We start from the raw sequence: 16,914 nt of genomic DNA, 5'->3' as shown, positions 1-16,914 counted from the left end.
ATTTTATTAGTTGACTATGGCAATTTTTAGTAATTAACCACAATAAATTTAATTCATGGATCATGACAATTTTTAGTAATTCATCATGACAATTTTAGTTTATAGATCATGGCAATTTTAGTATTTTGACCATGGCGATTCTAGTATTTTGATGGCAAATTTTAATGCATGTATAATGGCAAATTTAAGTAATTCACCATGGCAATTTTAGTTTCTGGTTCATGGCAAATTTGAGTTATTGCCTATGCATTTTTAAAATATAATTGATGACGGATTTCTTTCTAATTATGAACCATGCCAAAAATATTTCATGGACAATGGCAAATTTTAGTAACTCTACATGACAAGTTTAGTTTTTTAATTCCCTTTATTATAACATGTCAAAAATTACTTTAAGCGTAGAAGAAAAAATAGTTGAATACATACCATGCCAACTTATGTGTAGACACCATAGTAATTTATGTGCAATAGACATGGCAAATTTTGACCGCTAAAAAATATCATCAAAATATATCGATATGGGATCTAGTTTCAAAGTCCTCATCATGACAAATTTAGTGATGAAAACAGATTTTTAATCAGATTTTTCATTTAAGAGATAAAACATTTTAAAGTTTGGAAACCCCAAAAAAATTCTGCTAGCATCATCTGTTTTTGTCTCAATTTACATTCAAATGTGAAAAGAACGAAAAGGCTGACATGTCACAACAGGTGGTTAGAAAAGCATTTTGCCCGCCGACCTACTTCAGCCTACACATATGGGTGGAATTGCTTCGTGTCACATGCACATGTGACACGAATCAGGGCCCTTTTTTTAGATGAGCTCTATAAAACAGAAAGTTGGGAAAATACAATAAACACCGGTAATCTTATCTTGCTTTCTCTCACTTGCCCTAGAATACCCACATAATACATTGTTCTAATTGGCTTCTTGTGTCATCGGTGCAACGGGCATCTAGTGTTAGAAAAGATAAATCAACACCACCGGTCACCAATACGTAAACAGCTGTTTGTTTCAAACCCAATAATACGTGTACACCTTTCGTGTGCACACCTTTCTTCTTATTAACTAATCATCTTAACTTTGCTACAAAAGGCCATCCCAACTACTCACAAGGAAAGTAGAACATACTTCACCGGCACAAAAGAAACCAAGCCTGCCACATCAAACTTGCAAGGCTTCCCAATGGATGGATTCTCAAAGAGAACCAAGTCATCGACAGCTGACCATGTTGCAAGAAGGGCTTGCGAGTTAGAACTTCTGGATATGGGGATGAAGACGTCCACGCCGAAGGAAGACTTTTGCATGCACTAACTTGTGAGCTAAATGCACAGGCTTATACAAAAGAAGACTGTTTCTACCAACATGGACCCCGTAGACAAATATACAGCTGGGCCCAAATTAGAGTTAGAATTCAACAACAAAAGGAATTCGCCGTTACAAGAGCTATCTCCAGCAATCTAGAACCAAGCTGCTTGTAAGGTGGTGCCAAAATGGAACAGAAACAATTATCTACCTGACATTGAGGTAACTACAATTAGCTTCAGAGTTAGGGGATGCGGTGCGCTATCATCTGAGCGGCTTCCACGGTACGTAAGACCTAGCAACAAGGCACAAAATTGGAAAATTGAAGTAAATACTGACAATCGCTTACTGAGATAAGCTTGCGATGAAAATACTCAGTTAACTTGAAGATGTCACTGCAACAGCATTAGCATGTTTTATATTCAAGATTCAAGTCCACTAACATAATTAACTTGGCCCTTGCTATCCAGATTAAAAAAAACAGTCAAGTTATATGTGCATATTCCTTCAAATTTATGAGCAAATTCTGTTACTGGATTATTTTTCAAAGGTGTCGGCCAAAAGCACAACTTACAGCTAACTAGCTATATTAGGCAAACTGCATAATAATTGACGTAATGCAGCACCAAACGTAACTGTGTACTTGCCTAGACCTATTACATGTCAATTCCCCAAATTCTAATAGCAGAAAAATAATAGCTAGAAGAGAAATAAAGTGCGAGTGTTATCAGTTCCATAATGGTTGATAAAACTTATTGTGCAGTTCACAAAAAAGCATCTTGATGACATGTGCATGCATTGAAGGAATCAAACATGCTAAGGATTTGACAAAAATATCTTGCATTGCACTCACACAAACACCAAGAAATAACTTAAGGTAGGAGGGGATACCTGTACAGTAACTTTACAACAGAAAGCAATGTTCTGCAGAAGATATCAACCTGGAGTGATTATATCATCATCCTGCTCCCGAATTTGAAGGATGAGCATATAAGCCTTGAACATCAGGTCTCTGCTGCTGCTGCTGCTGAGTTTGAAGTTGCAGCCGAGCCTGCTGTTGCTGCCGCTGGGTGCCAATAACATTTCCATGTATAGGAACACCCCCTGACATTTGCCTTTGCAGCATGCCTTGGTTAGGTGCTGACAAGAAAGCTTCATTTCCAACAAAGCTATCTTGAGGCGAGCTAGCTAGCTGCGAGGTCGAGGCAACAGCAGTTGGATCTTGAGATGAATCCTGTTTCCGATGTTGTATAGATGAAACACCTGGGCTACCTGAGTCTGTACTCCTTGCAACTGATGTAGACGGAATTACCTGATTGACTTGATCAACAGGCAACTCGATCCTAACATCGCTGTTCATATGGCGGTTTTGTTGCATCATCAATTTTTGGATATTATTATGTGATGGATTCATGTGCCGCTGTTGTTGCTGCTGTTGTGTAGCCAATTGCGATGATGAATGAACTGGAGCTTGTTGGGAAGCTAACAAGGTCTGGTTGGGAGAACCCTGTATTGAACCTTGATTACCAATATCTGATGATTGTATTGGTGACTGCGGCGTATGAGAAGCATACATTTTTGGTTGATTCCCAGGCCGAGGCACTGATGGAATCAATCCCTTATTACCAGTAAAATACGCTGGGGCCTGCTGCATCATATTTGTATCAGAGACTTGGTTTTTTGAGGTTGCAGGAATGCCGCTGAGTTGAGTACCATCAACTGAAGGATTCTGCTGCGTCATATTCCCTCGACCTAAGCTCTTCACTAGCTTAGCTTGCTGGCTACCTTGATGCCGTTGCTGTTGGTTTTGTCTTGACTGCTGCTGAGCCTGTTGCTTCTTCTGCTTATGTGATGTACTATTGGCAGGCTGATTGGGAGGAACTGAGCTATCTTGTGGATGTTGCGTCAGGTGCTGCTTCTTATGCTGCGATTGTGAAGATGGGACAGCATTGACAGCAGATTGTGGCTGCGTTTGTGAACCATTCTGCACAGTTGGCACTGCACTAGCTGCAGAAAGTGGGTGCTGTTGTTGGGACATCATGGATTGTTGAATGTGTCTCTCTTTAGCTAACCGTGCATAAGCCCGATGCTGTGGGCTTGACTGGTTTGCCCCTCGGATATGAGAGTGCTGCGTATTTCCAAACATGTGTGCCTGTTGTGGCATCTGATGTGGTTGGGACTGCTGAACAGGAAATGACTGAACAGGTGAAGATGTTCCGGCATGGGGAAATGGTGTGCCACTGAAATGGATAGCCTGGCTATTCCCCTGTGGAACTTGCATCTGAAACTCCTGCACCATCATTTGTCTGTGCTCTTCCGAATTCTGGCCAGGCTACAAGAAACAGAGGTGTAGCATCAGCAATGCCGTACCCCAAAAGAAAAGGAGTTACTCCTATATTTAATCTTAGCTTTTTTTATTAAGTTAAATTTGATACCACAAGTACACCAGGTCAAGCAAACATCACTAACTGGGTCATACCAAAAGAATAAGAGATGCAAGAGATGCAAGTTGCTAAATGAATCACATTGTAATGAACCAATAGTATCTTACTCTCTAGCTGTGATATCCTTCACAAACTTCTAACGCACCATCTTGAAACGCACATCCAGGAATCACTTTTTATATACCAGAATACAATCTTTTGGTTCATTCATAGTAGTCGATGAAAATTGAACAATAATATGTAGCTGTTGTGGACATTAGTACATTGCCTTAAAGCAGCATCAGATGTATTACAGACAGACAGCTGGCAAGGTGTACAATTGATATGTGCAGGAAGGGACCGACTTGAACTTGGAAAGATGAGCTGGAGACAGGATTGGGAATGTTTAATTCAGAACAGCAAGGATTAGGTAAGTATGGATTCAGATACTCGTATTAGTGGGTTCCTAGTTAAGAGTACAACACCCTGGGTGTCAACCTATGTGTACCCAATCCCTCAGAGCCAGGCTGTCTAGCTATCTCCACCATGGTAGGCGGGGACGGTCCATGGAGCTTAAAAAACCGACAGGGTCACCGGTTCTGTTTTTTTCCGGTCAGACCAGCAGTCCAGTCTGGTTTTAAAAAACTATGATACAAACGACAGCAGAGCAGACAACTATAGCAACTCTGGCGGACGTAGCAGCAAAGCTCGATACACAAAGAGCAAGCGCGAGAAGAAGCTAGAAGCACTGTCGAAGGAGCTGCGGCAGTGCAGCCAGGCACAACAATGATAGAGATCGACACAACAGGAGCAGCAGCAACATACCCAAAAGAACCAGGAGTGACCACGATGTTGCTACGGAGCAAGGCCTACAGCAGTAGCTCCGGCAGCAGCAACAGCATTGTGTACAGATGTGACGTGTGATTCTGCAGCAGTAGCAGCAATGGTGCCAAGGCATGGACTTCTGGGAGAAACTAAACCATGGTCGCTAGCCTGCAGCTTGGGGACAAGCTGCTTGTCCAGGAGGGGTGCGTTGTGGACATTAGTACGTGGCCTCAAAGCAGCATCAGATGTATTGTGGCCAACCGGTCGGCCGGCAAGGTGTGCAACTTGTATGTGAGTTACGTACAGAAAGATACGCCCAATGAGATTCAAGGAGTCGGCTAGGGAAGAGTTCAGGAAGGATCCGACTTGAACTGAGAAAGATGAGTTAGAGACAGAATTAGGAATGCTTAATTCTGAACAGCAAGGATTAGGTAAGTATGGATTCAGAGACTCATATTAGTGGGTTCCTAGTTAGAGTACAACACCCTAGGTGTCAAGTTGGGAGGTATTATAAATGTGCAGGTCATGTAAGGTTTGGAAATCAAGCAAGAATAACCAATATGATCTCACCCAAAATTATTCTCTAGTCTCAATCTATGTCTACCCAATCCCTCGCTGCCATGCTGTCTGGATATCGGCAGCATGGTAGTTATCTCATTGTTGACCAGCAATCACAACAGTAGCTGGTTTGTCATTCTTAGACATATAGGAGGCCAAGGAAGGAGCAGGGTGAAAGTGGTTTTAGCATAACTTAAAAGCTGGTTTGTCATTCTTAGATATATAGTAGGGCAAGGCGGGAGCAGGGTGAAAGTGGTTTTAGCATCACTTAAAAGAGCAAGTGTCAATACCCATGAAGTCTGTGGGCTTCTCTCCAGATGGAAAGGTAAAACGGCCTGCTCAGAAAACAACCAGCAAACATTTGCTGCAGGTTGTCTGGGACAAGTATTGGCCTATATGGTAACCAACCAGTCTTGGCAGTAAATGTTGGAAAAACACTGTTTTGTTTATATTGGCACTGTCAGAGATGACGTGTATGACCAGACAGTTGTTAAGGATCATCAGTTAACCAGTACATCATTTTAGCAAGAAGGAAAGACAGATGGCATGCATAGTACTATCTACTAAAGTGCTTCTACTAAACCGGTCAGTGCAAAAAGGAGATACACTGAAATTTACATCTCATAATACAATATGAAAGGGGATGCGTACCCGAAGCATCTGCATCGGATCACGTGGCCTCAACATCGTATTTCCAGGGCCAGGTACAGAACCAGGGTGAAGATTTACCGAGTTTTGCATGCCTTGACCACTGGATAGCATGTTTCCAGATGAAACCATATTTCGCATTCCTGGGGAACCAATCCTTGGGAAACCCGGCCTTGCAACAGGTGCACATCGAGCAAGTCCAGTCATCATTCCCATACCATTAGCACCAGGCATCATTCGAACACCACGATCAACTCCAGCGGGCAACACACCAGGAACAGAAACTCCAGGCTGCTGAAGATTTCTGCCATTGACCATATGAGTATACTGAATTCTTTGTTGTTCGTCGCCCTGTAAAGAGGTAGGTCTAGGCACACGATACCTTTGAGCATACATGCAGAAACAAACATTAAAAGACAAATTTATTCAATATCAGCTAGAGAGGACAACAGGGTCATTTACCTAGACGGGGCATTCAATGTTGAAGGTGACGGCAAACTGCTTCCTAGTACCATACCAGGAGAACCTGATAACCTTGGGTTCACATTTGAAGTTGGAAGAGCAGGACTAATTGAACCGTGATGGTTCGGAAGCGTTAACACATTTGTATGTGATCCCGGGTAACCAACGGGAAGTGCATCCGGAATTGAAGTTATTGTGTCACAAAGATCAAGTGGCCTATAAATGTTTTGAATTAGAAAGAAGCATAGAACACAAAATGACCAGCAGTAGCTGGATTAGATAAGAATACACTGAATAATATAGGGGGGGGGGGGCGCCAATTAAACATCTAAAAAGGTTAGTTTGAAGTGTATGCACATACGTCAAAATGCCACCAGAGAAGTTGCTTGTGCACACTTGAGAAAGTGCAAGAACATGAGAGGTATGAAGTGGATTTATTGGCTTAAGCTCCTGCATTTCCCCCTTAATGACCAAAAATGAATACACACATAAAGGACAGACAGAGAAGAGAATCATGTCAGCTAGCAAATATTGATAATACTCAATGAGCACGATAAACAAAATAACACAAAAATTACAGCAAATTGGAAGGAAACATCAGAAAGATTATCAGACCAACCCAAGTAGCAAGGTTTAATCAGGAATTACATTTACATTGAAAAGCATGCATACGTTTCCTGTTTGGAGGAAATATCATATCGTGATCACTGTACCCAAATTGCCATACCCCTATGGCGTATCGGGGTGTGACATGCAAACAACTGTTATGTGGTTTCAAGTGATAATACATTGCTTCAACCTAGCGAAACCTAATCAAGAAACGGCTCAATATCGTCAATTTATATTTATACTTGATGTTCTTCCAAAAATGATCAGGGAAAAAGATGAGTAAACTATGTAGTTTACTTAAGATCAGGATCCAGTGGTCACCAGATTCCGCACAAATTTGGTGGCCAGTTTAGGTACAGAAAACTATAAAGTGAGACTCGGCAAACCTAGTCCTGCCCAGAAATAATCCTTATTTCAGTCAGAATCAGAAAACAAATCACAGAGGAAAATTATTAAGCAACTATTGCACTTGTGGCTGAACCGGAAAAAGAATAAGTTGTGTAATGGCAACTTTTTCCCCAAAATTTTGTTCATTTTACACAGGCAAGGGATCTTATAAATGTGCATAATACTCAAAGTCTCGAGCGTCTACGTGAGTGATGCCCATTTTGGAAAGAGAAAAACCTGGCTCGTGTGAGCCTGCGTGGCAAAGCCCCAGACTCGTGAAAGTATGGGGCCATTTTGACTCAACTCCACAGAGCGTCTAGGGGTATATATCAAAAGTAAATGGGGAGAGGATAGCCAATCTTCACAAACCTAAAATGAGGATCAGCATTCTCTGCATATCCAACAGCAGCAGATTATTGTCCTTACAGACAGTAAGGAAGGCATAAAACAGCATAGCAAAATTACCAGGAAAAGGAAACATGGCTACTACGAGGAAGGAAAATGGCAGCTATGCATCACGCAAAATCAAGTCAGTGTGAGGTTTTCAAAGGAAGATAATACTAACCTTTCTGCGACATGGATGCAATTTCTGCCCAAGGAATATTATTTTCTCAAAATGTGTCTTAAGAGTCTCTTCCTCAAACGGTCCTTGAAGGCGCTGAAACAGCTGTCTGGCGCTGCCCTGATATTCACACGAGGGATTCATAGTGTTAATTGTTGAAGAAATGACATTTTGTGTGCATCTCCGTGCAGCTTATTGGACAAGAAAAGGTGGCCTTATTCGTGAAATTTATAGCGATCAATAAAAGCTGAGCAGATTTACAGAAATCCTATAGCCACTAGATCAAGGATCTAGCAGTTAATATCATTTCCGTAAAAAAGCTACTCCCTCCGTTCCAAATTAAGTGTCGCTGATTTAGTACAACTTCTGTACTAAACCAGCGACACTAATTTGTAACGGAGGATAGGTATAACATAAATGAGAGAGCATACCTTCGGAATGCCAGGTAATGTGGATTGATAGTGTTGAGATGAGCCTGAGTCATCTGCACTGTCAGCGCCATCACCAGAACTTCTATCCGTCAGAAGCTTGTGACGGTCCTTACACTCATCAGGCCTTCTATATATACACTGCAAATGTCGGGATGGAAGAGTCCACCATTAAGGCATTAAGTAAGAAATTGATGACCAATGTTTTAAAGCCACCAGAATATGGTGAAAAATTTCATCCACATACAAGGAAGAAAGTAGTAATATTCAGCATTTCTAAAAAGAATTAACGTCAATCAATCATAAGTAAATGCTAGAAAAGGAAAATGGAAACAACATGAGTTAGATATTGCCTAAATAACATAATTACCTTCAGTTGGACAATGCTATTCAGTGCGTCGCTCACTAGTTCCCAGTTTTGACCCATATCATGTACAAGCACCACAAGAGCCTGTTTTTTTTTTAAGATGTTAGCAGTTTTCCGCAAAATGTTGCAAGATCAAGTAATTTCAAACATAGAATAACCTGATCCTCGAAATTTGACCATGGACTTCCAGGACCAGAGTGGCCAGTAGTCATCTGAAAAAGAGATCAACATTTCAGTAAGTAGTTGATGAGCAAAATGACAGAGCTGAGGTGTTGGCATGATAAATAAATATCTTGGCTCAACTAAAACAGTTAGGCTGGAAAAACATGAGGCTAAGGATCAGCTAAGTTTTGGCTCAATGTGGAGTCGACAGCAGCGATCTGACCAACAGATCAATATTTCAGAAAGTAGTTGGTAAGCAAAAATGCCATAGACGGCTGTGCTTGCATGCTAAACAATAATCTTGGCTGAAACAGAAAACGTTAGAAATAAAAAAATTGGCACAATCCAACAAGGGTCAGGTCAGACTGAGCTCATTTCTAGTTTAATTGAGCACGAAATCAAATTTGTGCTAATTTTGATCTCAACTGACCTTTGCTCAGGCTGGGAGCACAAATGATGAATATGCTAAATTTAAAGGTGAAAATCCTAAACATACTACTGAGCCAATTCAAGCAGCACAAAAGGTTAACAATCATCCCTCTATTCACGCTGGATAACTTCATCCAAGCCAGAAGCCCAGAATGTAAAATGAGGCAAGCTCATAATAAGCCTGGCTGTCTTTTCTTGAACTCAGTTAGTTCCCAGCTCTAGTTGTGACATAAGGAAGCGCATTACAGTTCAGCAACCAATGAGAAGGAAAAGCTTCCTGGGATGTCTGTCTTTTCTTGAACTCAGTTAGTTCCCAGCCCTAGTTGTGACATAAGGAAGCGCATACTGCAGTTCAGCAACCAATGAGAAGGAAAAGCTTCCTGGGTAATTGAGCAGTCCATTCAGTTACACAAGAGAACTTAGTTGTCTAATTGATAGTACTACAATCAGAAGTACATAACTAAAAAAAAGGGGGCAGCCCGGTGCATGCAGCTCCCACTTGCACAGGGTCCGGGGAAGGGTCCGACCACTTTGGGTCTATTGTACGCAGCCTTTCCCTACATTTCTGTAAGCAGCTTTACCACTACGCCAAGGCTCCCCTTCCAGAAGTACATAAACTATTAACATCAATTTGGTTTCAGCAAATAATGAATTCAAACTCAAATAGTTTTAATTGCTAACAAAGAAAAGTAATGCATGTGCAAAGAAAAATGGTTTTCATTTGTAAAGGAAAAGGCGCAGCACAGTAAAACAGTGTCTATGGCTATATGCAGATAAAGGTGCAAAACATATATACGACCAAAATGTCAAAACATATGAATACCTTCAGTGCTTTACTTTTTCTTCCACGATCCCGATTAGTGATGATCTTTATAATCTTCGTCGGGTTTACCATGTTACTCATTTGTGATGCTGCCGGAGAAGCCAGTGGGCCAACTGGTGTAAGAGCCTCTAATGAAATATCTGGCGCTTGATGTAACAGTTTAGTCTTCTTAGAAGCATGCTGACCATTTACCACTGTTAATAGATCAGCATCTAACATGTCAGAAGTTATTCTCGTGCCCCCTCAAATAAGAACCAATAATTCTCATGTTATATGCCGATAAAAATATGATGTCTGAAGCAGAGACAAAAAAGTTACCAGTATTCCCATTTGAATCAAACTGATTAGCCTCCTGTCTTTTCTTCAAATAATCCTTCTGGTACAGGAAAGAGACAGTATCCAGAAATTAGAGAAACTACATGCTTACTGTAGTTCTATTCAGAAATGTTTGGTGGTACTGAACTTTGGAGGCTCACAGTGCTGCATAGGGTTCACTACACCCTACAGTACTCTCTTAATCTCAAACTAGAATACACTCCATAACTCATAAAGGATGACTGAAATCAATCAATTATGTTATGCTATAGTTCACTTGCGTGCCTTCAAACACCATTTTAGCATGATGTTCACTAGTTTGTTGCTAGAACATGTATGTGTAGCCGCTTCAAAATGACTACAGGGCTATTTGGAAGAATTGTATTCCTTGCTGGAGTATCAGTATTCAGTTTGACCAAGCACAACCTAATGGATTGACCGTAAGAATGTTGGCTGCTTAATCACATACAGCTAAACATAATACCTGCTCATATTGAGCAATCAAATCAACCTGAGGCCTAGGATCAGGGGCAATGGCCTGAAACATAAGCAGAATAAACTTTCTCTACCAACCACAGTTCACAGAACAATGAAGAGAATTGCATTGAGAATCTGACCTTTCCAGACATCAAGGTATAGGACTCGGTCACACTTTGTGGTGCCTTGTACCCGGGGTGCTTAGGCTTTTTCTTCTTTTTAGACTTAGTAGACACCTCACTGCCATCATATATAAATTGTCTGTCAAAGTCAACAGTGGATTCAATATCTGCATTCTTCCTGGGGACAAAACCGCCTTGTAATGAACTTTGATCATCTTGGCAGGAGTTTGTGTCTCCACTAGAGGCATCTGTTTTACTTGTGAACTGAGGGGTTCCGGCAACACCAGCAGAGAATGGGCTTGCAACTCGCTGTCTAGCAGCTGTCCGTATGCGTTTTGTAGGAATGGAAAGGAAATCTGGAGGTCTTTTACTATTCGATAAAAATGGATGGTTTCCTGGCTTGCTCTCCGAGCATGGATCATAAGGCAGATCAACACCATTATCATACGGCCTTCTGCCATTCATCCTCTGCTGTTGTTTCTTCTTGTGACTCGATTTCGATGCCAAGCCACCATCATATGTTTCAGGCAATAAATAAGTGTATGCCTCGGCTTCATCATCTTCATATGCATTTTCCCTATGTAAATCTAAACAAAAAAATGAAACGTTGATAAGAAGATTGCATCACGTTACAGGTATTGAGAAGGAGTGGTATATAAACCTGGAACATAATCGCATGTAGATGGCTCATAATCCTCCTTGTGTTCAGTGTTAACAAATTTCTGTAATACAGAAATAGTTAATTTGACAGTACATGGATACAAAAGAAGTTAACTTTGGAATATAGTAATAAATAGAATGATGCAAGTAGTAAACATGGAGACTTATATGTGTAATTCCTCAATTTATAGCATAAATGTTCTTGTTAGTAATTTAACATTGAAATGACAACTGGTAATATCAAATGTCCATTGAGCCCATAACACCAATTAATCTCTTGAAAGCAACAGAACACTAAATTTAGATGTGCAAGAATTTTGTACACTCCACGACTGAAGCAACTGAAATATTTGCCAGGACAAACACTAAGTAGATTTTGTTTGAGCAACAAAACACTAAATAGTTAAAGCCCCAATCACATTTTAACAGAACTCCCACAAGATGGAAAAAGGGCATAATTGCTGCTTTGGTGTACCGAAAGTATCATCTTACCTTATTATAAACAGATATACACCCCACAGACTCTCTGTATGTGTGCATTGCACCAGGGGCTACCTCATAAAAGAGATTTGTCTGAAAGATAGGAAATGTATCATTAACCAATATTTAGGCAAGTTATTTGTGCATGTTCTTCTCATACTAACAAAAATGGTACCAGGCTTTATTAAGTAAATCATATAGAATGAGATGGAATGCAAAAGGACGTAAAGAAAGAAGGAAATTGTCAAAACCATAGAGCCAGATAGATTACTTCTGAAAGTTCATCTGGCACTTTTAAAATGCCAAAATCATTTAGCCTGTCTGGAGTTGATGGTGCTTCAGCTAATGAAAGACACTCAGACACATTACAGTTGAACTCCAGAAACCGAAGAGCGTAACTCTGAATATAATGGTGGTGAGACCACCTAGGCTTCTCTTGTTCAAAGGATTCATCACCCTGTTCAAATTCCATAAATCACATCAACCTTGCAGTTGCAACTTGCAAACATATCAAGCCTAATAAGTCTACAACAAAGTTTATGCACTTCAAAAAAATGACATGAAGCAACATTTGTAGCTATTTCATTCTGAGGCTACAAGAAAGCCAAAACCACCCTAGCCGTTACATGTAATACTCATCAGAATCAACGAATATGGAAAATATAAATAAATGATTAATGTTTTATTGATTTTTAATACCAGTTCTTTTTCTGCTTTGGTGCCAGCAAGCTTCATTTCTTCAATCCCCTTTGATTTCTCTATTTGTGACGCTTTAGGAATCTCACCACTAGTAGCTCGTAAAGTCTCAGCTGAACGCCAAAAATTGATTATGCCCTTGGCCAGAATTCTAGCAGCAGATTTCTGCTTTCTGTGAACAATAGCTTCTTCAAATGCTGCTCGGCCACTGGAAGCAATCCAGTTGCACATCTGGGCTGCAGCTGTACTTCTCCACAGACGCTCCTATTATATAGGATATAGTTAGGTTACATGTATGTAACAACAACGTTAAACAACAACATAAGAAATCTTACAGCTCATATGAGTGCAATGAAGAAAATAAGATCAGTTGAAGAAGTACCTGCATGAAATCATTTGCCATCCAAGCCATCTCCTCCAGAACAAATTCCCAGTGACTTTTCCGCTTCTTCTCCAAAGAAATATTGCAAAGAGCTTGTTCACCAGCTCTCTTAACGTTCAGCTGTCAAGTAATGACTTCCTTTTCAGTAACAAGAATACTGGCATAAAAGGAGAGCATTATATGACCATACCTCTATAAACCGAGCCCTTCTAAGGATAGAATCTTCATATTCCTTCTTTATCATAATAGGATCTTCACATTCCTTTTTCGTAACTCTTGCATCATTTCGGCTACATTTTGTAACATCGTTGTCAAAGTTACATGTAGAATATTTAGTTGATAGCACAGGATTAGGCATATCCTCTGTGAGCGAAGCAGGGGGCACATCAACAGAAGCCAACTTATCGGAGCCACTCAAAGCACTGGAACAGTTGTTGTTTCTATCCAAATCAGAACCTGCCTCCTTAGTCACTTTGTTGTGGTCAGAAGTAGCAGGACGTCCTGTATCCTTTTGCAAGTCAGCCACGTCGTTACAAACTTCAATTTCATCTTTCACAGCAGTGCAGACTTCTGGATGTACAACAGCACATCCGTCAACCACAGCAGTGGGGCTGCTACGGCCTTCCAGTTGGTCATCTCTTTTGTTGTCGTTATCACCAGGTACTGTGTTACTCAAGCCTTCATCAGAATTTTCACCAACCTTCACTGATACAAAATTAGCATTTTTACCTGAATGCTCATCAGTAGTCTTGGTGGCATCTGTACAAGTTAGATCCACTTCATTTTCATTAGATCTAGCAGTTTCTATGGCTGGCTGCAGAACAGAAGCCTCATTTTTGATATCAACTGCATGAGCATAAACCATTCTTTTGTCAGAGCAACTGATATCTGCCTTTTCAGGAGTGTGTGCTTCTCTAAAGATTTCGTTGTGTGTAGATGGCAAAGAAGCTGTCCTTGAAGAAGCTTCTTTTGTAATAGCATGAGGAGATTCGGCAGAAGCAGCTGCACTAGGCATCTGGCCACCTCCAGCATGCTGTGAATTATCAAACACGCTGTTTGATGAGATTTCGGGAGCTAGAGTAACATGTTGGTTGTTCGTTATTTCCTGTTTTTCTTCTTGCTTGCCTTCATGAATTGCTTGAACACTGCACATCTTCACTGCCATTTGATTATTTGGCGCATTATTCAACATATCGTTACCATTTGAACTTCTCGGTATTGGAGCCGCACTGGATGAGGCGCCATGATCATCATTTTTTGCTTCTTGTACTACACCTTTTGTATCTTCCCGATGAGAACTTAAAGGAGGAACTGGTGGAGACCTAATAGGCACAGTATTTACATTCTCCCTGCTTGACTTTGACCTGCGTCGAGCATACGCTTGGCTCTTTGCCCCATGGCGGAACAGACCAGAATCTTCAGCTTCTTTTGTGTTATTCTGGCCATCATTGCAAAAGGACATCTCGGGTTGAGGTGTGTTACTTCTTTTAGTGCCGCGTTTCACAAGTTTCTCCCCACCTATTTTGCTGGTATCTCCATCTAAAAGCATAAGATTATCAGCTGTGTTGGCTTCACGACATGAACTTCCTGGTCTGCCACTACTACCAAACGAATCTCCATGAGGTGATGCAGCAAATGTGAAACTACCTTTTGCTTCACTGCAGTGCAAGAAAGAACTAAAGACTTAAATCAACCAATAACAATGTAAGTGTTATCACATGACAGATCAGGAACTAATTATCACCTCATCACATTTTGTTCGGCTATCTGATCTGTGACAGAAGTGGACTGTACACTCAGCGACACTACATGTCCAAGTTTGAAATCCAAGGGATTGCCTCCCTGCATGATAGGTGAATAAACCAGGGGAAAATGAAAATGGACAACACCATATGATGATGTAGTTCGCACGTACCTTAACTAAAAACTCAAGCTCCCTCCTCCGTTCTTCACGGACATCATATTCCTGCCTGAAGTTTGTGTACAGAAAGGTATCAGGTATCCATCAAAAACGTAAAGTGAAGAATAACATGGTGGTAGATGTACCTCAGCTCCTCCTGAGCTTTCTCTATGGCCACACGGCGAGGGGAAGTTTTTGTGTCAGTGCTCAGACCACATTCAACAATTCCTCCCATAGAGCACGGCTCAGTATCCACTTGACCACAGAAGCAAGCTTTGCCCATACATCACTACAAGCGCATTTTCTCAGAACTCCAAGCCATCAAACGAGCATGACCTCCTCACAAATTCGCAAGACACAATAAAAACCTGACCTGTAAACCGATAGACCGTCATAAACAACAAGATAACTACAGAAAACAATAATAAACAGAGCTGCGAACAAATAATTGATCATGTAAACCAGAATAAAATCAATCCATACTAAAAATCAAATTAAGGGTTTTTATAAGCACAATAATTGCCCAGCCAAATATGACATGCGTCATCCTCTGCCCAATGGAACGAGCATGCGCAACGACATTACAACCTTTTGCATTCGAACAAAGCACACATAACAACAGATGGCTATCCTGACCAGTATCCGTTCATACACAGTGCATGCCCTGGATAACTGGGCAAAACAAATATCACATTTTCATCTATATTCCACGTCATCTCACACACTTGGAGGGACACACCGTGCCAACATCCCAAACCACGGCGCAGTTCAAGCCCAGCCATGCCAACGACTACTGTATACACACTGCCGAACACATAGGGAAGACTAGCACGGGCATTCCTCCACGCGTAACACAAATGAAGCGCAATTCAAGAGCAACAGCACAGTAACGCCACTCGAACATGTCTCCCCCCGCAGCACGGTGCCTACTCAACACCTCAATTGCGACCCTAGGCGACGGCGCAAGACAGAAGGGTACCGAGACGGGCATTCGATGTAGCAGGGGACGCACCTACGCAGCCCGCACCGGGAGCTAGGGTTAGGGTTTGCAACGGATGAGCCTGGAAGAGACAGGTGGTGGGTCCTGGCAATAGGAGGGGCTCCGGAGGAGGCCACCGAAGATCTATATTGCGGTATTGGGTTGCCGGAGGCAGTGGCGTCGCCGGAGATCAGGGACCGGTGGAATGCTCGCGGGGCGGTGGGGGTGGTACGTCGTAAGCAGGCAAGGCCACAGGAGGAAGGAGGGAGAAAGGGTTGCCTCCGTGCGTGCGGGTGCGGGCGAACTGGTGCGGTCTGACCCGATCGGCACGGGATTGGGCTGGCCTTCGCGCGATCGGACTCGTTGGGGTTGTAATTCGCGCATCGCTCTTTTTTTCCTCATCTACTGTCTACTACCCCTATATAAAAATACGAAAGGACGGAGAACTCATTTATTCTATCCATCAAATCGTATGATCTGACGGTCTACATTGCTCCAACATACTAAATGTGTTTTATGCTTTAATTACCCATCATGCCATTAGCCTGGCCGCTATCCTCTACTGCCTCTTTCAAAGAAAAACACAAAAAACAAAACCGTTGCCTCCCGCTAACTAGCCACTAATCCAATCTCCCCCGAAAACTAATCCCACTCAAATCACGTCCCCTCGATCTCGATACGATCAGTCTTGGCAAAACGCCTCCACCGCTAGGACGTCCTGCCGGGTCGGCGGCCGCTTCACGCTAGAGGGCGCCGTTGGGGCATGTAGCGCCGCCTGCCGGGAGATGCCGTGGCCGTGTATGAGGACCAGCTGCCCCCGGGAGTGGCTGTGTCCGCTGGCAGCCACGCCGGAGGGCGTCATTCGTCGCATCGCCCCCTTGATGCCGGCCAAGAGAGCTCAGGCGCCGCTTGCC

At 42.0% G+C, this 16,914-nt stretch overlaps 1 protein-coding gene across 3 annotated transcripts; it reads right to left on the bottom strand.

Annotated features, from left to right (window-relative positions):
- Positions 1-856: 856 nt before the first annotated feature.
- Positions 857-16,332, bottom strand: LOC100859945 (chromatin modification-related protein EAF1 B). 3 transcript variants are annotated; one of them, XM_044484420.1, is made up of 22 exons: positions 16,001-16,332; positions 15,168-15,394; positions 15,037-15,091; positions 14,866-14,963; positions 13,312-14,779; positions 13,122-13,241; positions 12,743-13,003; positions 12,315-12,500; positions 12,056-12,136; positions 11,565-11,625; positions 10,922-11,490; positions 10,308-10,365; positions 9,990-10,183; positions 8,734-8,787; positions 8,579-8,659; positions 8,212-8,349; positions 7,784-7,900; positions 6,584-6,684; positions 6,223-6,438; positions 5,764-6,142; positions 2,198-3,638; positions 857-1,601 (listed from the first exon to the last, which is right to left on the bottom strand). In XM_044484420.1, exons 2-21 carry the CDS (start codon positions 15,302-15,304, stop codon positions 2,265-2,267), a joined length of 5,748 nt encoding a protein of 1,915 aa, XP_044340355.1. In that variant the 5' UTR covers positions 15,305-15,394; positions 16,001-16,332; the 3' UTR covers positions 857-1,601; positions 2,198-2,264. The 3 variants fall into 3 exon arrangements, with proteins under 3 accessions (XP_044340355.1, XP_044340356.1, XP_044340354.1); XM_044484421.1 differs by having other exon boundaries at positions 5,764-6,127; positions 16,034-16,332; XM_044484419.1 differs by having other exon boundaries at positions 16,034-16,331.
- Between the last annotated feature and the right edge of the window lie 582 nt (positions 16,333-16,914).

The sequence above is a fragment of the Triticum aestivum genome, chromosome 3A (assembly GCF_018294505.1).
Source record: "Triticum aestivum cultivar Chinese Spring chromosome 3A, IWGSC CS RefSeq v2.1, whole genome shotgun sequence".
NCBI classification, from domain to species: domain Eukaryota; kingdom Viridiplantae; phylum Streptophyta; class Magnoliopsida; order Poales; family Poaceae; genus Triticum; species Triticum aestivum.
The sequence above is the reverse complement of the archived record's forward strand: the minus strand, read 5'-3'. Positions and strand labels throughout refer to the sequence as shown.

Coding starts and splice junctions, on each gene's coding strand:
- LOC100859945 (XM_044484420.1), bottom strand. CDS start 15,304: ATGGGCAAAGCTTGCTTCTGTGGTCAAGTGGATACTGAGCCGTGCTCT. Junction 15,092..15,167: donor AAAGCTCAGGAGGAGCTGAG/GTACATCTACCA, acceptor CACAAACTTCAG/GCAGGAATATGATGTCCGTG. Junction 10,184..10,307: donor TGATTCAAATGGGAATACTG/GTAACTTTTTTG, acceptor ATCTATTAACAG/TGGTAAATGGTCAGCATGCT.